The sequence below is a fragment of the Coffea eugenioides genome, chromosome 2 (assembly GCF_003713205.1).
Source record: "Coffea eugenioides isolate CCC68of chromosome 2, Ceug_1.0, whole genome shotgun sequence".
In the NCBI taxonomy this organism is placed as follows: Eukaryota; Viridiplantae; Streptophyta; class Magnoliopsida; order Gentianales; family Rubiaceae; genus Coffea; species Coffea eugenioides.
The window spans coordinates 8,749,130-8,768,165 of record NC_040036.1 but is presented as its reverse complement, the minus strand read 5'-3'; the positions used below and the strand labels follow the sequence as shown (position 1 = coordinate 8,768,165).

At 37.0% G+C, this 19,036-nt stretch overlaps 4 protein-coding genes and 1 pseudogene across 4 annotated transcripts; 4 read left to right on the top strand and 1 right to left on the bottom strand.

Annotated features, from left to right (window-relative positions):
• The first annotated feature begins 151 nt into the window (after positions 1-151).
• On the top strand, positions 152-1,372 carry LOC113755790 (very-long-chain enoyl-CoA reductase-like). The gene is made up of 2 exons (XM_027299695.1): positions 152-493; positions 902-1,372. The coding sequence occupies exons 1-2, from the start codon at positions 152-154 to the stop codon at positions 1,370-1,372; spliced, it is 813 nt and encodes a 270-aa protein (XP_027155496.1).
• Positions 1,373-3,612: 2,240 nt separating this feature from the next.
• Positions 3,613-5,560, top strand: LOC113761065 (very-long-chain enoyl-CoA reductase-like). The gene is made up of 2 exons (XM_027303883.1): positions 3,613-4,226; positions 4,803-5,560. Exons 1-2 carry the CDS (start codon positions 3,882-3,884, stop codon positions 5,274-5,276), a joined length of 819 nt encoding a protein of 272 aa, XP_027159684.1. The 5' UTR covers positions 3,613-3,881; the 3' UTR covers positions 5,277-5,560.
• A 1,315-nt stretch (positions 5,561-6,875) lies between these two features.
• Positions 6,876-9,052, top strand: LOC113762048 (very-long-chain enoyl-CoA reductase-like). Its single transcript, XM_027305293.1, has 2 exons — positions 6,876-7,515; positions 8,360-9,052. Exons 1-2 carry the CDS (start codon positions 7,186-7,188, stop codon positions 8,828-8,830), a joined length of 801 nt encoding a protein of 266 aa, XP_027161094.1. The 5' UTR covers positions 6,876-7,185; the 3' UTR covers positions 8,831-9,052.
• An 852-nt stretch (positions 9,053-9,904) lies between these two features.
• LOC113755784 lies at positions 9,905-12,879 on the top strand (annotated as a pseudogene).
• Positions 12,880-14,039: 1,160 nt separating this feature from the next.
• LOC113761440 (GDSL esterase/lipase At5g33370-like) lies at positions 14,040-17,089 on the bottom strand. Its single transcript, XM_027304426.1, has 5 exons — positions 16,792-17,089; positions 16,325-16,455; positions 15,917-16,159; positions 14,628-14,880; positions 14,040-14,452 (listed from the first exon to the last, which is right to left on the bottom strand). The coding sequence occupies exons 1-5, from the start codon at positions 17,042-17,044 to the stop codon at positions 14,226-14,228; spliced, it is 1,107 nt and encodes a 368-aa protein (XP_027160227.1). The 5' UTR covers positions 17,045-17,089; the 3' UTR covers positions 14,040-14,225.
• Positions 17,090-19,036: the final 1,947 nt, after the last annotated feature.

Genomic DNA, 19,036 nt, shown 5'->3' with positions numbered 1-19,036 from the left:
CCAAATGTCCTTCGATGTACACAAGAAAAGTTTTGTGTGCCTATACATAAGTTGTGGATGGCTCTTCACTGTTTTTAGTCCTGTAAATCCTGCGCATACATACACACAAATTAACCATTTCACAAGTAGAGTGAAAAGATTAGGGGAAAAGATGGTGTTGACTGAGTTGTTGCTAAGGTTCTTCTACTCTCCGCCATCTTCGTTTTTCATCTCAGCCATGTCTATCATCAATTTTGCATCATTAGCAAATTCAGGATTCATGGAAAGCAAAGGGAAAAACATACAATATGCCAAGTTCTTTAATGCTGGTTCTGTCAAGACATCTTCCGCTGATAAGAAAGCCAAACTCTCTGGTAGAATTGGGATGCTTATTTTTTACTCTCCTGCGCTACTCGCCAGTGTGGCTTCTTTTGCTCTTTTCCCAGATGAGGGACTGAGATTTGATTTGCTTCGTCTGGCTCTAACCATCCATTTTTCCAAGAGGGTCTTTGAGGTACTCCATTTGCAATGCATGCAGTTCTCTTTTGTTCCTCCACATATATAAGATATATACACGTAAAATTATATTACACCCACCCAACGTAGAGAATAATATATATAACATGTTTGGATGGATGAATCCTGCTTTCCAATTTAATTATAACTGCAAAAATATTCTGGCGCTTCTTGATATTGACAATATTTAACGGTTTTAAGGGCTTTCAAAGGGATTGAAATTGCAAATAGTTTTGCGAATCTATTCTTTCTTTTGGGAAATAGTTTTTTTTTTTGTGAAATAAAAAATATTAATGAATTAATAATTATTTATTTAAAAAATAAAGAAACGTATTAAAATCTGTTTTTTGCTAAAAGTTTCAAGAGTACGAACTGCTGATTTTACAGTTGGCTTCCTTATGCTTAGGTCCTATTCATACACAAGTTCAGTGGTGGCATGGAAGTTGAAGCTGCAATTGTCATCTCCTTCAGTTATTTTGCTTCTACAGCAACCATGATTTATGCTCAGCATCTCACCTATGGGCTTCCAGAACCACCGATCGATCTCAAGTATGCTGGAATTCTACTGTTCTTACTGGGAATTAGTGGAAACTTTTACCACCATTACCTCCTCTCAAAACTAAGAACCGAAGGTGACAAAAGGTACAAAATTCCCCAAGGTGGACTGTTTAGTTTGGTCATATGTCCACACTATCTTTTCGAGATTCTTGGATTCATTGGGGCGTCATTCATTGCTCAAACATTGTATGCATTTTCCTTCACCCTCGGCACCCTTTTCTTGTTGATGGGAAGGAGCTTCGCCACCAGGAAATGGTACCGTTCCAAGTTTGATAATTTTCCAGAGAATACCAAGTCTCTCATTCCATATGTCTTCTGAATGATACTATAAGATGTATTATTGCGGTTGGTATTGGTGCTTGTAATGAGGGTTTTGACGTACGATATCTAGTACATCTTTTAAAGGTTATCTTGCAGTATTCTACATGTGATTTGCTGCTATTTATTAGGTCTAGTCCAAAAAACCCTCTAGTATTTCAAGGCTCTTTACTTCAGAAAATAAAAGAATCGTTTTTTTTTCCCTTTTGAGCTAAGAATTCGTGAAGTTTTTATGTCAATGCCTGAAGGTTACTTAGCTCTATAGTGCAATCACTTCATCAAGTGAACACAGAGCATTTGTCTTTAAATTATGTACATGCTGCATGCTCTCAGGCGTGTAATCCAGCGCCCTACAAACTATATCTTCCGGCAAAAGGTCAACAGGAAAATTACATACTTTGCAGGTTCTTGTTCTTCATAATTCCATGGTGGCCTTGCAGAGCTGTTGATTGATCTGAATCTTGGTTGGTTATAGTTTGCTATTTATTGGGCATTTGCCACTGTCTCATACATTAATCTCGTTTCTTGTTAGTTTTGGAGCACCGTCCAACTCGCTTGGGTGCTAATTGTGTCATTCTTCCAAATTTGTTAATCCTCAAAATATTTGTTTCTTTCAGTCAATAACATCTACAGTAATCATACCCCATTCTATGTTGGGTCCTGATCATAGCATGATGATACTTGATATAATCCCTATATATTATGTGAATATCTTACTTTAAAAGGAGAAAACGAGAAATTTGATTCAGCATGATTTTGGTTTGATTAGTCATTCTTATGGTTAATCAAAATTAAAAAAAAGAAACTTTTTTGCCAAAAATAAATTCATTCGTATAATAACATGAATCAACTTTTTTATGCACTAATAGTATAGTAATTTTTTTTACACTAACAGTCTTGGATGCATGTCATATACTCACGATTTGAATTTCATATTTGAATTTATTACATAAAAAGTTAATTCATGTCAGAATAACTTTTTTATACAAAAATTTTCACAAACAAGTTTAGATCAAACCATATAACATGATATTTAATTCGGACGTTATAGAGAAAAAAAAATATTTTGGACCTTACGATAATTAACGCCAATCGATCATAGGCCTCATTCTTCTGAACCTAAAGGCGTTTATTACTGGTGTTCTTCTGCAGGTGCATGGAGTATTTCACTTACGCTCGCCCTTTTTCCATATTAGACTCCTGATCCAACCCCATATATAGGATTTTACTCCATGCCTCCACAGCCTGCAGCTTAAAGGCGTTATTGTTAGTTGCAGAAAATGACCACGCCTTCATGAGCGAACGTTACATCCTTATATGTATTGGGAAATATATTTACGATTACACCCCCGGTCCTTAAATAGCACAATAACTTCTTTTTTTTTTTTTTTTTTTTTTTTTATAGGTGATGTCTACTTTTCATATGGCCTGCCAAGATATGTCCAAAGTGTCACTTGACACCTAAATAGTTACAATGGTTTAGTCTACCAAAGAGAATTGCACACTTGAGTCTTCAGGTAAGTTTAACCAACTTAACACTATGGATTAAAAGGTTGAAATTTTAGTGTCAATTGCACCATTAATTACGTACTTGCCTAATTAAAAAAATTATATAGACACTAAAATAATAAATGTATACATTAAGAGTGAGTAGTGTATAAAAACATAACAAATTTTATCCTTCATTGAAAGTTATGTCTCACCTGGACAAGACCTTGCCGCATTACCGCTGAGGAGTGTGGACCAGACAACTCTTGACTGGGATCAGGAAAATTATTGGATTCTTGTACCACAATAATGCGACATGTACCTTAAAAAACAGTTTCCATCGACTGGAGACAGTAAAAGGATTAGCGAAAGTGCTCCCGAAATAATTTTTTTTTGTTTATATATATATATAAATCACAGGCGTACCATCTGTTTTATGATTTGTGACTAATTCTGATCGAGTCGGAGTCGGATTAGGAGAAGTTCTCCCAAGATGTTGTCCGTAATGGAGCCAAGAGGAACTCATACTTCGAAAAACTGTCTTTAAAAAAAAAAAAAAAAAAAAAAATTGGCTGTCAATAACAAGGAAAAATATTTTGCAGACATCAAATTATGGGCCATATGTATATTGGCAAGTGAAAACATATTTCTTATCCTTGGACTAGTACATGAGCCATGTCTGATAAATGGTAAACGTATGTCACGGCCCAAAGGCTGCTTTTCCTCATTCATCGGTGACATTACTCTCTCACTCATCTGACGGCGTAGCGTTTTGCAGCTGCACAGTTGAGATTTGAGAATATCTGGCTGTGCTTCAAAACTTCAACTTGGCAATCGTAGGACCATCCACCCCAGTCAGTTCATTTGACTGCATTCGTGGTGCTCAGATCCCAAAAATTAGCATCCTTTTGATTGCCAAATTCGCCAATTTCCCATTGGACTCCAGTATCATTACGATTGCGCAACCAACGAACGCATGCATAAAAAGATCTTCTTAAAATAGAGGTAATTAGAAGGTAAACATGGGGTTGCCTGAAATATTGCTGAGCTTTTTATACCCGCCGCCGCCTTCTATTTTCATCTCAGCCATGTCGGTTATCAGTTTTGCGTCATTAACCAACGCTGGATTCCAAGAAATCAAAGGAAAGCACATGCGGTATTCCAAATTTTTTAACGTTGGTGCATCTGTTACTGGAGACAATAAGCAGAAGAAGGCTGAATTCTCAGGTAGAACTGGGATGCTTATAGCCTATACTCCTGCATTTCTTGCCGGCGTGGCTTCTTTTGCACTTGTCCCGCTCGACGGTTTGAGATTTACTTTGCTATGTTCGGCTCTGACCATCCATTTCTTGAAGAGGCTGTTTGAGGTACTCCCAACTCTTGCATGCCCCTTCTCTTTATTTCCACCACCCTTTGTCGCCACACATGCCTCGTATTAGGATTGCTACTGCGTTCCTATCTAGAGCTAATCTAGAAGATAACTCTTCGGATGGTCTATAACAACTAACACTTGAATTTCTGCATCAGATTGCTGTTAAAGAGGATGTTTAATGGTACTAATTGCGTAACAACGCCCTTCGATGTTGATATTGAGCTACTATTAATTAGTTTAATGTTTTTGATTAGTGATGCTGACCTTGGCAGCGAGAGTACCTTAAACTCGCACTGCTAAGGTCAAGGGTTCTAATCCTTCTTGACAGATAAATTAATATTCGTCCCACTAGCTATGTTGATTGTGGTTTTTTTTTTGCAATGATTCATCCCATCATCGTGAAATTAAATTCTAATCTTGTACTCCTGTCAAAAGAAAAAAAAAAAAAAGGGTTCAATGTTGTTGAATTAGTGATTGAAATCCAAAATTACATGGCCCCTGGCCTTGCAACTTCGATGTAGGATTTTGGCTGAACTATAAATAAGTTGGCTCTGTTGCCCTTCACTTGTAGGTACTATTTGTTCACAAGTACAGTGGAGTGACGGAAGTTGAAACAGCAATAACCATCTCCATGAGTTATTTTCTGTCCACGGCAAGCATGATTTATGCTCAGCATCTGACCAGCGGGCTTCCGGAACCACCAATTGATCTCAAGCATTTTGGGATTCTGCTGTTTGTACTGGGAATCAGTGGCAACTTTTACCACCATTACCTCCTCTCAAAATTAAGAACCGAAGGTGGTGACAACAAGTACAAAATTCCCCACGGTGGACTGTTTGATTTGGTCATATGCCCGCATTATCTTTTCGAGATTCTTGGATTTATTGGGGTGTCTTGCATTTCTCAAAATCTGTATGCATTTTCCTATACTTTTGGCACGATGTTCTACTTGCTTGGGAGGAGCTATGCCACAAGGAGATGGTACCAGTCCAAGTTCGACAATTTCTCAGAAAATACCAAGGCTGTCATTCCATACATCTTCTAGTCCATCGAGTCGCTGAGATTGGTGGAATGAAAAAGTCGCAAGTTACTTGCTAGTATTTTATCATCACATACTTTAACGTGTCATGGCTCTTTCTTCTCTGTATCTGTATCGTTCCAATTTTATCCCAAAAGGGACGTCATGTCTCTTTCTTGAAGACGTGAATCGTAACACTAGAGTCAAATCATGCTTTCGTGACTTGTGGCAATTGATCTCATCTCATGCTTGGCACCTCCCACTTTAAAATAATGTAATCCTGATCTATGACTGGTATATTTTATATGCTTTGTCAGGATTGCCAATTCCCTAACCGATGGACTAATTGTGGGCCGATCAGCCATCACCGAATTAATCACCGGCATAATTTTATACTAGAAATGGGAGCTATCTTATGGGCTGTTCCGACTTACACATCCCAATCACTAAGCCCGTGATGTAAGAGAAGAAATGCATCTCATTTGTTAGTCATTTTCGGCAAAGAATAAAAGAACAGATATCTTCCAAATCTGTAGCTCTTGTACTTGTTTCAACTTCATTGCTATTGGTGTTTATTTTTATAGGATTGGCTCATGCTCTGTGGGTTATTTTATGTTACATTAATTCAGATTTTACTCTTTCTAATAGAAGAATTGTTTTCATATACTCCCTTAGTTCCATTGAAAGTGTTATTATTTCCTTTTTTTGGCTGTTCCAAATATTTGTTATGTTTGACATTTCTAACTACATTATTTGTGATGTAATTGCTTTTTATTTTTTACTTTGACCAACACATGATTAAGGGTAAAAGTGGAATAAAAATTTTTTTTTAGTAGAATGTACTATGCATAAAAAACACATATCCCCAAATATGACTAAATATATGTGACGGAGGGAGTACTAGTTTGTAGTTTGATTGTAATTTCATAAGGGGTAGAGACGCCTTTTAATTGGCCATCAGAGGTGGAGGTGGAATTGGATTATAGCTGTGAAGGAGGGAGTTTGCTGTGTTTTCACAGATAGAGAAAAGGAACAAGGAGATTGATGGAGGATAAATGAAACCCTGAAACTGATTTCTAATGGGGTTTATACCAAACAACCTAAAAAGGGTTTACCAAAACCCATTGTGATTGCTTTTTCTTTTTCTTTTTTTAATTGACTTTCAAACTCTGTCCCTCCCTCTATCTTCTTAAAAGAACCTTATGCATGTTTTATACCATACATACATGAAAGAACCTTCCAAAAAATAGAAGGCTAAAGGCCATGGACTTACATTTTCAGGGTTTCCAACTTATTGGGCCAATAGGAATTTAAGTTGTAGCTCAAAAAAAAAAAAAAAAAAAAGAATCAACTTGTAGGGAAGAAGAACTACTTATATTGTTTAATGGCCCTCCAACGCACCCACCAAAAAAAAATGAAATACAAATTTAAAAAAAAAAAAGCAAGAAAAAAAAAAAGAAATTGTTCTATAGCAACCGGCAAGCTAGTTGAAGTCTTCGGTCAAACTTTTAAAAAAATGTCTCAAGTCCTAATTCTCTTTTGCCCTTTTCCATTTTACATTCCACTCTTTTTTACTAAGAAAAAATTAAGAGGAAAAATGCATCGTTTAGGTATGGTATGACAGCTTCTTTTAAGATATGGTTGGCGCCGTCCATGATTATGAAGCGGGCGGTGGAAGCGAAATTAGTGAAGATTTTCCGTTTCCAACGAAACAAAAGCAAAAAACGGAAGAAGATTCCCAATGATCAAATTCACAACTCAGCAAGCACACGTAAGCCCCGTCGTTATGACAACCTAAAACCATTTCACACCTGGGCAGTTCATCTTCGTCAATTTATAGGACTAGAGCAGACTCCACTATTATCCGTATATTAGTTGATTAAAGCATAAATACTGAATATTTTGCTCAAAGAAATCGATCAAAGGAGAAGCAGAGATGGCGAAACTGCTGCAGGATCTTGTGTACCAGGAAGAATCTCCTTCGATTTACACAACAGCCCTATCTGGGATAACTCTCTTGTTTCTAGCTTACTTGGGTATCTCAGAAGCCTTGGGAAATCACCTCAAGTACTCCAAATTCTGGAACGTCAATTCACAGAAATCTGGAGGGGGAATCAAACTATCCAGCAGAACTGGGATGCTTCTACTCTACAGCCCAGCAGCCGTTGCTGGTCTTGCTTCATTTCTGATCTTCCCCGGTGGTGAAATCAGGTTCTTGATGCTCAAATTAGCTATTACCATGCACTTCTCCAAGAGGGTCCTAGAGGTACCTTAGTTTACACATATGGCATCTGTATTTCTTGTTCTTTTTCTTTTTTCCAACTTCCGGATTGCAATATTCGTGTTTGTTTGGATCTTTGTAGAAATGGTTGTATCCTATATTCCTATTACGAGACATCCAGTTAATCTGTTCTGGAAGCTGGTCTAGGAACATAGCCTACTTTGCATCAGCACAGGGGGTGCTGTGTGCATACAGTAGAACTTTTTATATTCCGACCGCAAGAAGTGTCCTCCTCCTTTATAGTATTTTGCAAAACAAATACATAATTCAGAGTTTAAATCCAAGATCTTGACTCCACTGTTATCACAGAAAATGCAAAAATTATAAAGCTATGTCTAGGATCTTGCACAGCTTTACGGAAGCTTCCACCAATTATTGAATCTTGTGTCTTATAAAAGAAAGATCTCAGTATTAAGAGCATTCTTAATAAGCTCACACTTCTTGTTATAACTAGCTACTCGGGAGTATGACAATTAAGTCCTTCAGCGTCGTCAATATGGAATTCCAAGATGTTTCGTGTATCATTATCATCAGGAAAGATAATCTGCGTTATGTCCCTATAGTTCCATTATGATTGGCATTTCATTGACATGTTTTACCAAGATGTAAGTGATACATATGTTTTGATCCAGTTCTTTTACCTCAAGGATGGGCTTGTAGGATTGTACTGTACACTGGAATGTGCAACTAATAGATGCTCCATATTACATAGATACGACTCAAAACACTTGAACTAATGTTATCTTGTGCTAAACTTTACATTTTGTCCATCCTTTTATTCACAGAAGTTCATTTATCCAATTGATTGTTTCATTTTCTTGTTTTGCAGAGCCTGTTCGTTCATAAATACAGTGGTGGAATGATGTTGGATTCCGTTGTGATTATTTCGTCGAGCTATTTATTTGCTGCTGCAGGCATGATTTATATACATCATATGACACTGGAGGCTACAGAACCATTGGTTGATCTCAAGTACCTAGGCTTGTTGCTATTTTTAGTTGGAATCGCCGGCAACTTTTATCACCATTACCTCCTTTCCAAACTTAGGAAGAAGAATGAAAAGGACTATAAAATTCCCACTGGTGGGCTCTTCGATTTGGTCATATGCCCACATTATCTTTTTGAGATTCTTGGCTTGTTGGGGATTTCTTTCATCTCCCAAACGTTGTTTTCATATTCTTGCGCCATTGGCTGCGCTTTCTACTTGATTGGAAGGAGTTATGCTACAAGGCAATGGTACCTTTCCAAATTTGAAATTTTTCCGAAAAATGTCAAGGCCTTGATACCGTTTGTGTTCTAGTGTTTCAGACAGGTGTTGGATTAAACTGAATCAACATTTTGGCTTTGTTGATAATATGAGGACGTTACTACAATCTTTCACTGTAAAAGGATTTGTGACATTGAGGAATGAAACAAGGATTCTATCTTGTTCAAGCAACTCCTCCATTGTATATTGGCTCTTTATTTTTCTACCTCTTGCAGTGGTAGCGTTTTTTTGTTAATGATTCCTTTCTTTTTCTTATGCTGGTTGATGAGGTATTTATCTTACTTATGATTTTGTATTCCTTGGGCCTTAACGAGGATTTTAGCCATAATTTCATCTCACTTTCAATTTTATGGTTATACTATATTCAAATCTGACTCGCACTCAACTCAGTAGCCTATAAAAGTTGAGTCACAGCTCTTACAATAGAGCAAAGTGCAGTTAATATTCAAATCAAACCTTGACATCATACTGTTTGACACATTCAGACTCGTTTAGCGAACAAGTACTTTCATCAACTCTGCATTCCAAATACTTGAAATTGAGTTTTTCGACTCTAGCCCTCATCATAAGGAGCTATTATATGTGTTTTGTGTTGAAATAGAAACCTTGATTTTTTTTTTCTGTGTTCAAATTTCACCTGTCCCAACAAGAGAAAAAGGCAATAAGAGATTAAGAGGTGACTTGATCAAAAGGAGTCACATTAGCAAAAAAATGGAGGAATTCTCAAGCAAATAATCAGTAGAAGCAAAGAGATTCTTTTTTCTTCAGAATACAAGGGAATAGCGTTATTGAGCGGGCATCAATGTAGAATATATCATCTGTGTTTTGAATTCGACCATCTCTTCTGAGAGAGCGGGAGCTGATGATGATGAAAATAGCGATCCGCTCCTCTTCATGTTCAAGAATAGGTTCCAATGTAAAACATAAGCCTGACTATTCAAGCCCCATTGGGTATCTCATTCTACGTGTCTTTGATCTCTCGGCTAACTCGTGTCTTCGGCATCGTTTTTGTTCTCGCAATTTTATTGCTATACCGCAGTCCAGCAATAAGAAGCTCAAAAGCATTTCCAAATGCCGAACCCAATTTTTAAAATATGTCAAAAACCAATGCCAGTTGGGTTCAAGAGTTCTGATGATGCTCTTACTTTATTCAGTCGTATGATAAAAATGCAACATTTGCCATCAGTTGTTTACTTCACACAACTATTAAGTGCACTGACAAGGATGGAACATTATGGGGTTGTGATTTCTTTGCTTAAAAAGTTAGAGTCTTTGGGAATTCTCGAGTATGATGAGCATATGTTGACTTAATTGATAAACTGTTATTGCCACCTAAAAACTGTTGATTTTGGTTTCTGCGTACTTGGGAGATTCTTGAAAGTTGGCTTTGAACCTGATTGTGTTGTCATTACCACTTTGATTAGGGGTTTGTGTAGTGTAGATAGAGTTGGTGAAGCTGTAATGTTGTTTACTGTTAGTGATAGAGTGGTGAAAGGAATTCAAACCAGTTCCATTGCTTGTGGGACAATCATACATGGGTTGTGTAAAGTGGGGAATAATCATGCTGCTCTTAGGTTGCTCAGGAAAATGGAAGAGAGAAATTTGCTGGTTGATGTTGTGGTGTGTAGTACAATAATTGATAGTCTCTGCAAAGATAGGCTGGTAAATGAGGCATATCATATCTTTCTAGGAATAATGTGGAAAGGGGTCCTGCCGAATGTGACAACATTTAATTCAATGATCAATGGTCTGTGTGGTTCAAGCAGGTAGAATGAAGCTTGCAGGCTATTGAATGAAATGATGGATCGGAAAATCAAACCAGATCTGAGAACTTTTACTGTGATGGTGGATGCTATTTGCAAAGAAGGGAACGTTGAAGAAGCACTGGATATGGTTCAAATGATGATTCGAGAAGGTATCATGCCAGATGTAGTCACCTATAGTGCGTTGATAGATGGGTATTGCTTGCAAAGCGGGTTGAAAGAGGCAAAGAAGGTATTTGAGCCTAATGCCAAGTCAAGGATGTGAGCCTAATGCTCACACCTATAACAATTTGATTCATGGATACTGTAGGAAGAGAAGGCTAGATGAGGCATTGAAACTTTTCAATGAAATGTCCCAAAAAGGATTGGTGCCGAACACTGTCGCTTACACGAGTCTTATAGGTGGCTTCTGCCGAGCTAGGAATCCTCTTCTTGCATTGAAACTTTTAAATGTGATGCAAGGAAATGGCCAAATTCCAGATCTTCTGACTTAATCTGTTCTATTGGATGGGCTCTGTATCAAGGGATGTGTAACAAAATAGTTGCCCTACTTCAAATATGGTTCAAAGACTCGGCCGAGACCGAGACGACTCGGCCTAGTCGTCACTGGAACGGAGTTTCCCGATTTGATACCGGGATGAGATAATTCCGAGATAATAAATCGCCGAGAACTCGTCTGAGATGTCTCTGAAACAGATAAAAACGGCCGAGTCATTCTGAGTCAACTCGAATTTTTTTTTTGTTGCTATTTTTAAATTATTTTTGTTTATCATATTTTTTACAAGTTTTAGAATATTAAATAGGGATAATTTCAGAAACCTGCCTTGAGGTTTCTGACAATTGCACTTGGCTTCCCTTAGGTTTAAGAAATTACACTTACCTCCCTTGACATAGTAAAATATCTATAATGCCCTCCACTAAGTAGACAATTTTAAATCTAAGGCAATAAATTTACAAAACTTAAAAAAAATCTGTTTTTCTATCTCTTGTCTATTTTCTAGCTAATATAACCTCTTTTATTATCTTCAGTTTTGTGGATATTAGTAAATTGAAATTACAAAATTTACAAAGGAGGTAGATTATGTGTCAAACTAGAAGGAGATGAAAAGACTCATAGTGATAGAGAAATAAATAGTGAAATTGATGATTGAAATAAGAAGAAGAACCAAACATATGGAATTTGATATATTTTGTTTATTATTAAGAAAAACTTTTATAAAATGTCAATAATTACATAATGATTTCTTTCATTGGATTAGAAATTTTTTATTATAATTTTATTGTGGAGGTAGAATTTATTCTCAACTTTTGAGATATTAATATTTTTAAAACCATAGGAGAATTGTAGTGATGGTTCTAAGGCAAATTAGCTTATATTGAAAATATATTTGAGCATTGATATTTAACTTGGGGGTATAAAATTGGTTGTCAATGTGGTTTTTTTTTATCGTGGAAAGTATTGATATTGTATATACAATTTGCGATCTTTTGGATGGTTACTTGATTTTAGAACTTATTTTTCGATTTTTATTAGAGATTTAGCTTGTTGATTTATACAAAATGTGGAAGAAAATGATTGAGTGTACTATTTTTCTTTCTTAGCTTTGTACAAAAGGGTAATTTAGGATTTTTGAAAGAAAATATAAGTTCTTGGACCTACATTGTTACTAAACAGTAAAAGTATGGGAGATATATGTAATTTTTAAAATCTGAGGGGAGCTCTTTGTAATTGTGAGAAACCTCAGGGGAGGTTTGTGAAATTGTCCCTATTAAATATTTTAAAATTTTGCGTCTCGTTGAGACTTTGATCGATGTGCGGAGACCGATGTGGAACGGTCTGGATCGCGACTGCAACTGCAACCGCGACTTTGAACCATGACTTCAAAAGCTGGAAGAATCAGGTTTGTTTCTTGATATTGTGCCATACAGCATCGTCATTGAGGGAAAGTGCCGAGCTGGGAAACTCGAGGCTGCAAAAAAAACTTTTCAAGTCTCTTTGGATCAAGGGATTGCAGCCTAATTGCTATACCTACAACATTCTGATAGGTGGCCTCTGTAAAGAAGGGCTTATGAGTGATGCAAATGCATTATTTCAAGAAATGGAACAGAACGGATGCTCTCCAGATGGTTGTACTTACAATGTCATTATCCGAGGTTTTCTTCAAAACAAGGAAACATCAAGGGCAGTTGAGCTTATTCATAAAATGGTTGAGAGGGCTCTCTGCTGATGCTTCTACAGTGGATTTCATAATAAATAATGCATGCAATCATGTGTCGTATCAGCCAGTTGTGGAAATGCTTGATAAGTTCAGAACATGACAAGTTCATCTGGAGTGAAATCTCTCTTTGTGGTGGAGGTTGCATTAGCATATTCTCCATTAGACAGAATAATGTCTTCAGACCATCTAAAAAGGCTAAAGAAACATGCACTCGAATCACATGCTTTAGTGGAGTTGGAAAGAGTGGGACACAGAAAATGCAGCCACCACAAACATCAATGTTGTGCTTAATCCAAACGAAGTGAGAATCCAGTAACTAGGAGATGGCTCAGGTGAATTTAACAACCTGCACAATCTCAGATTTCATTATTGCAACAATACACAGAACAGTGACAAGATATCAACAGACTGGCGTGTGTTTTAGCAAAGAAAATAATGCTTAAAGCAATATCAGTTCGATTCATTACTGAACAATTTTCCTTTTGCCCAAATTTATGCCAACATATTATCACTTCCTTGGTCCCTTTAACTACTTGAGTTGAGTCCCATTACAATTGGGAAGAATTTCTTCTTACAGTGCGTCAGAAGTATGCTGAAGGGATGGTTGTTGTAAAGGAAGATCAAGGATTCTTGTGTAGGATAGTCTCTTCGGAAACTAGCTTGTGAAGTGGAAACTTGATAAGCGAGCTACTTCACCATCAATCAAGTCCCTATCTTTAATCTGCCTCAATATTGGGAAGGTTGCCCTTTCTAATTTGTTGAAAAGGGAAGATTATAATTGTTTTCTAGCTGCTCTTCCACGACTACCTTCTTGCCCTCGCCTGATAAATTTGTTCCTCAATTTTTTTGTCTAAGAAGCTCCACTACGTTTCAGTTGCTAAAGAGAAATCAAGCCCTTTGGTGCCTGTATTGGCGTTTGGTTGATTGACTGCATAACCAAACCATGCTACATTTGTGATTTGATAATGTAAGCAGTTCTCTGTTTGGTCTTCTCCCCATTCTCATGTCACATTGAACAGTCTAGTTTAGTTGATATTCTGTGTTTTTCCATTATCTTCTTTATTTATGATAGAAGGGATTGTCTTAGTCTAAGGCACATATTTCGCAGGAGTCTCATTAAAATCTTTTGCAGTTTTGCCACTGAATCACTGTTTGTTTCCTTTCGGGTGTAACATTAATTGATTTTGATGCATTGCGTCATCCAGTTTATATATGAGAAAGGGGGAAAGGACGATTCTACTAAACAGATTTCGGAGGACATGATAGAAAACATTCTGTGACTATTATTACACTTCAAACACATTACACTTAATTTAGTGCTGAAATAACTAGTCATTGGCAGCTCCTCGGCGGCACACGTGAAAATAATTTCCTAATTTTTTGCAGAAAAACTAGGAGCAGAGAGAAAGCAAAAGAGAAATTCAACTTATAGCAACATGGATATGTTTAAGAATCCATGGCCAGGATAGTGCTGAGATTCATGGGTGTCATGTAATCAGTTGAGCCCGTCAGGATTTGTTGCACAATTATTTTGTTTGCCTTCTCTGATGGATGGAATGGATCCCAAAATGCATATTGGTCTCTATTCGGGCACAAGTTAGATAATCCTGTGCAGAGCCCGAGCCCATTGTAAGGTCCTTGCCCGCAGCATGCCACCTTCGATGAAACAAATCCTGCAGAGTTACGCTGAAGGTTAGGTGACATTGAAACTTTGTCTTTTCGCAGCATCCAGTTTGAAAAAATTATCTTTTCAGTAGGCTGCATCTGTTTTATGTATTTCTTGTCATCACGTTTTTGTTGAAAATTCAGGGTGTAATATAGAAGAAGCACATGTTTCAAACTACATACCAAAAGCTCCGGGATTTGTGATGAAATCATTATGCATTTGTTGAGCATTTGCACCAATAAAAACATCCTTCCCTATTTTACTGTTTAACCCCCTCAGCATTTGAATTAACTGTGGATTGAATAGGCCTGCTGCTCGTTGTAGTTCAGCTGAGCATTCACCATTTCTACTGCGCATTGCCAGTTCTGCTGGGACGCAGCCTAATGGTCCTGTGCCAGTCACGATGACCCTGCGGGCTCCAAGATCATAAAGCCTCTGCATTAAAATTGACGATGTCATGGCATTACCATTTCCTGGCTGGTAAGTAAAATGCTTCAGCTAATAGCTCGTTGTCGCGACTTGATTATGAGTCATGTGTTGTTTTTTTGCAATATGTTTAAGTGAGAGATGAACTGAAAAACCATTCCTTGATCTCTTGACAAGGTAAGTTTTCAAGAAACGTGAATTATGAAATTTTGCTGTTAGCTTGAGCCATAACTCTGCTCCCTTCATGACAGTAAGGAACAATTTCATCTTTTCTTCTTAGATGCTGATGTAATTTTCTTATCCTGAATGGGGGAACCACCTTCACCATAAATGAGTCTAAAATCTTTCATGTGACTAGTTCACTTGAAGAACTAAAAACTGCTCCACAAAACTTGAAATTTTTTGGTGGGCACTTCTCTTTACCTATTCTTACCTGTACTCTTATTAATGTGACCCCATCCAAACGTTGCATGCATGGCTGCATAGTTGGTTCCCTTTTTTTCTCTGGTGGTTAGCGTATCGTATATGGTTATTATTCTGTGAGATCACTCTCATCTAAACCCGTGAACAAATCATTTAAAAGTGGAGGTGACACCTATATTCTGAGAAAAAGCAGCACATGGATCTTCTCTATTCTTCGTTGTTTCCTTCCCTTTTTATTTGATTGGCTAGGAAAAAACTGCAATTATTCTGCTTGGGATGCAACTTAATGTTCGAACTGTTTCTAGTCTCGAGTGTCAAACAGACTACTGCTTTCTTCTGTTTCCTTGGGGGCCAATTACGTTCAAGTAATTAAGTGTCCTCGTTGAGCTTCAACACCTATATTCGTAACTTACTACAGATATTTAAGAAAGCAAATATCTCATGATCACCAAGATTTGATAAGTTTCCACAGCAATTTACAGAAAAAGTAAAAAGGAAAAGAAAATGTTAATTGTTATTCAAATTAAAGAATAAAATGGAGTAATATCTATCCAGGCAGAGAACTCACAGGATTTATCGATGAAAGAAAAGAAAATTTAGCAGTTCAAAGTAAGCAAATTACCGACAAAACTTTCTGGTACTCGGAAATGAGAAAACGAACGTAATCAGGTAGAGCATATTGACGTGATCTTGCAGAGTTTGGCACTAAATAGTAGTTGTTAACAAAGTCATTGCCTCCCAAGGTCATAAGAACTAGTGCTTGGTTCACAAGTTGCTTTGCCTGTTGGGCTCCTATCAATGCACTCACTCGTTGTTGATATTCTCTGAAGTATTCCAACTGTAAGGAGATTCTAATTATGTTCACCTGCAATGGCACCAAACTTTTTGTTCCTTGATCATGGTACGAGTAACAATAATACTGCAGTAGAAATAACTGCTTCCTACGGCAGAATAACAAGTAAATGCGAGCTTATGGATAATTAAGACCACGAAAATTTCTATATGTACTAGTTTTGGAGGAAGTAGTTACAAATTGGATTCCGGTATCGTTGAGAATTCCCACACCAGCCGATGCAAAATTGGCACCAACAAGCAGTCTTCTACCATTCAGTTCCGGATCCAAGTATGGCAACGGTGATTCTGATGCACCAATATTTTGACCTAAACGTTTTGAAAAACCAACAAAAAATCAAACCCAGGAAAAAATAAACAAAAAGATAAGATAATCTTGGTAGGAAAGATAAGGCAAATATGCAGTGAAAAATGTGAGGAAAATTTCCTCAAATTAAAAATATATGAGGAAAATCAAGACAGAACTGAGTAATCGTGACACTCAAGATCATGGTTATTTTGAGCAAAGTGAAGCTTGAGTAGATAGTACGGACATGCTTATATATGTTTTATCTTTGGTTGGCTCATTCGCACGCCTGTAACATTATGCGGTGAGCTCTTTTTTGGTGTAAAAATATCGAGCATGGACTTAGAATTTCACTCAACTGATAATGTCAGGTATGTTGAAGCCATTAGAGAAGCGGCCGGTTGGTCTATGAGTTGGATAATCAAGTCCATAAGGAGGTGAATCAGCACGAGCACTTGTCACCAAATAGTTGTTGTTCCCACTGTCGACTAGGGAGTCTCCGAACACAAAGAAAGCACGACCCTCAACTCGAGAAACCCCTGCTTGGAGTGCAAATAGAAGGCCAAAAATATTCAAGAAAAGGGCAGGAATGGATGTGTTAGGAGGAGACATGGTGTTACAACTAATGTTGCAAGACCACACAAAACTCAAATACTTGCAGTGATAGGTTTTGAAGCAAAGGACTGCTTTATATATATGCTAAGAAGCTGCATGGCGCTGTGCTACAAGTTGAGTTGCAATTTAACACTGGCTAAGCAAACACAGTTGTAAAGAAAGAAGAAGGACCACCCAAACTACATCTACGCTTAGTACCACAGCTTCTCCAAGGCAATAAATTGGGCAGTTGTTAGGAAGAGTTTGGTTCTTCAATCATTTATAAGAACACTATTTACTAGGGTGCCGAACCTAAATTTTACACTTTATACCTTCTCACAATCCAAATAAAAGTTGGGAGCAAAAAAAAGAAAAAGGTTGCAAAATAAATTCATCCAAACAACTAGCAAGTCTTCCTTCTTTTGCTGTCTTTGTTCAGTTCAGCTATTAAAGAATGTATAGTTTCTTGCCGCATTAGCTTCAATATGGAGATCCTTTTTGTGGTTTGTGAATCTCTGTGAGAGTTTGTTTCGTGAATGGTAGCTAAGATTTTGCATCCTGAAGAGGTTTCTTGTGTAATGTGGTGGAACTGTATATAGGTGACCTTAAATGAAAGTTACACGTGATCAACATAAATAACAGTGTGTTACTGTATCAACAACTTCTTTTCTTCTGTTCTCATTGAAACTGGTAATACTTCCTGTATGGTGTACTTAAACCTTCGCAGTTTGTAGCCCATAATGAAGTTAATCGAATTTTTGTTGTCGTACCTCTTCCAATTATTCATGCCTATACCACTACTAAGGTTCCGACAGTTCACAAAGTTAGGTGACTTAACGCTCACAAATGTATTGTTTTACGAAATAATTACTGACATATTATTAGAAAAAAAAATATTATTGATGATTTTTTTCCTAAAGCAAAATAAATTTGTTTCTCTTTTTTACAAAATAAATTCCAAACTTTATAAAGGAGAAAAGTAAAGAAGAATTGGAGACCTTATGATCACTTGGTTAATATATCTACAAGTTAAATTAAGTATGCTTGATAAAATTGAAATCTGCAATTTGAAATCTGAATCCATTAAATTGTTAATTATAGTACTAAATTTGATACGATAGATTTGAGTGTACATCACATTAAGTGATAAGTGGATAGTTTAATTTTAATTCGGATGTTCAATTTTGCCTAGAAAATTCAGTGCTACTTAAATAATTCAGATGTTCAATTTTTGATTATCAAACGCATTTGAACCTATTAAGATTTGAATCTATTAAATTTAAGTGCTAAATTGGATTATTAAACAGCAAACATTGCTATTGTTTCCCTATATATATATATATATATATATATATATATATATATACACCACGTTTATGCGCGTATTAAGAGGACCAGAATTGAGTCCGTTTATGCATGCTGCAGGCAGACCTTTATGCCAACAGTACCAAGAACCAATACCTCGACTACGGTGCATCTAAATTTTCAGGCAATTAATTCCACTGCATTTAACATGCCTAAGTAGTGGGTAATTGTGGCCAAGGGAGTACCACCTAAAACAAGCAGGCCTAACATCTCTACCCCTTTGCCTAGTTACTGGTCAATCCTCATATTTTGCTAGTATTTCACTTGCATTTCAGCAGGGCATTTCTTTGCATCTATTGCTATTTCTGGATTTTTATTTTTTTTTTGTCCAAAGCCAGAATGACTTTTACGGCATTTTACAAATCTAAGCCCACAGAAAATCACAAAATTCGGCAACTCTTGTGGTTCCTAAGGAGACTTATAAACTACCCCAAAAACCCCCCAACCCTCGATGTGGGATAACAACCTAAGCAGGCGAGCTGCCACTAAGACCTAAAGTTGACCGGCGAGCTATTTCTGGATACTCCACCAAAAGTTGACCATTGTCCCAAGTTGGTAGTTGTTCAGCTTTTTGCATTTGGAACTTTCAAGCATTTTACTGGAACGACATGCTTCAAAACGTACAAGTTTGCTGCCTACCTCAGT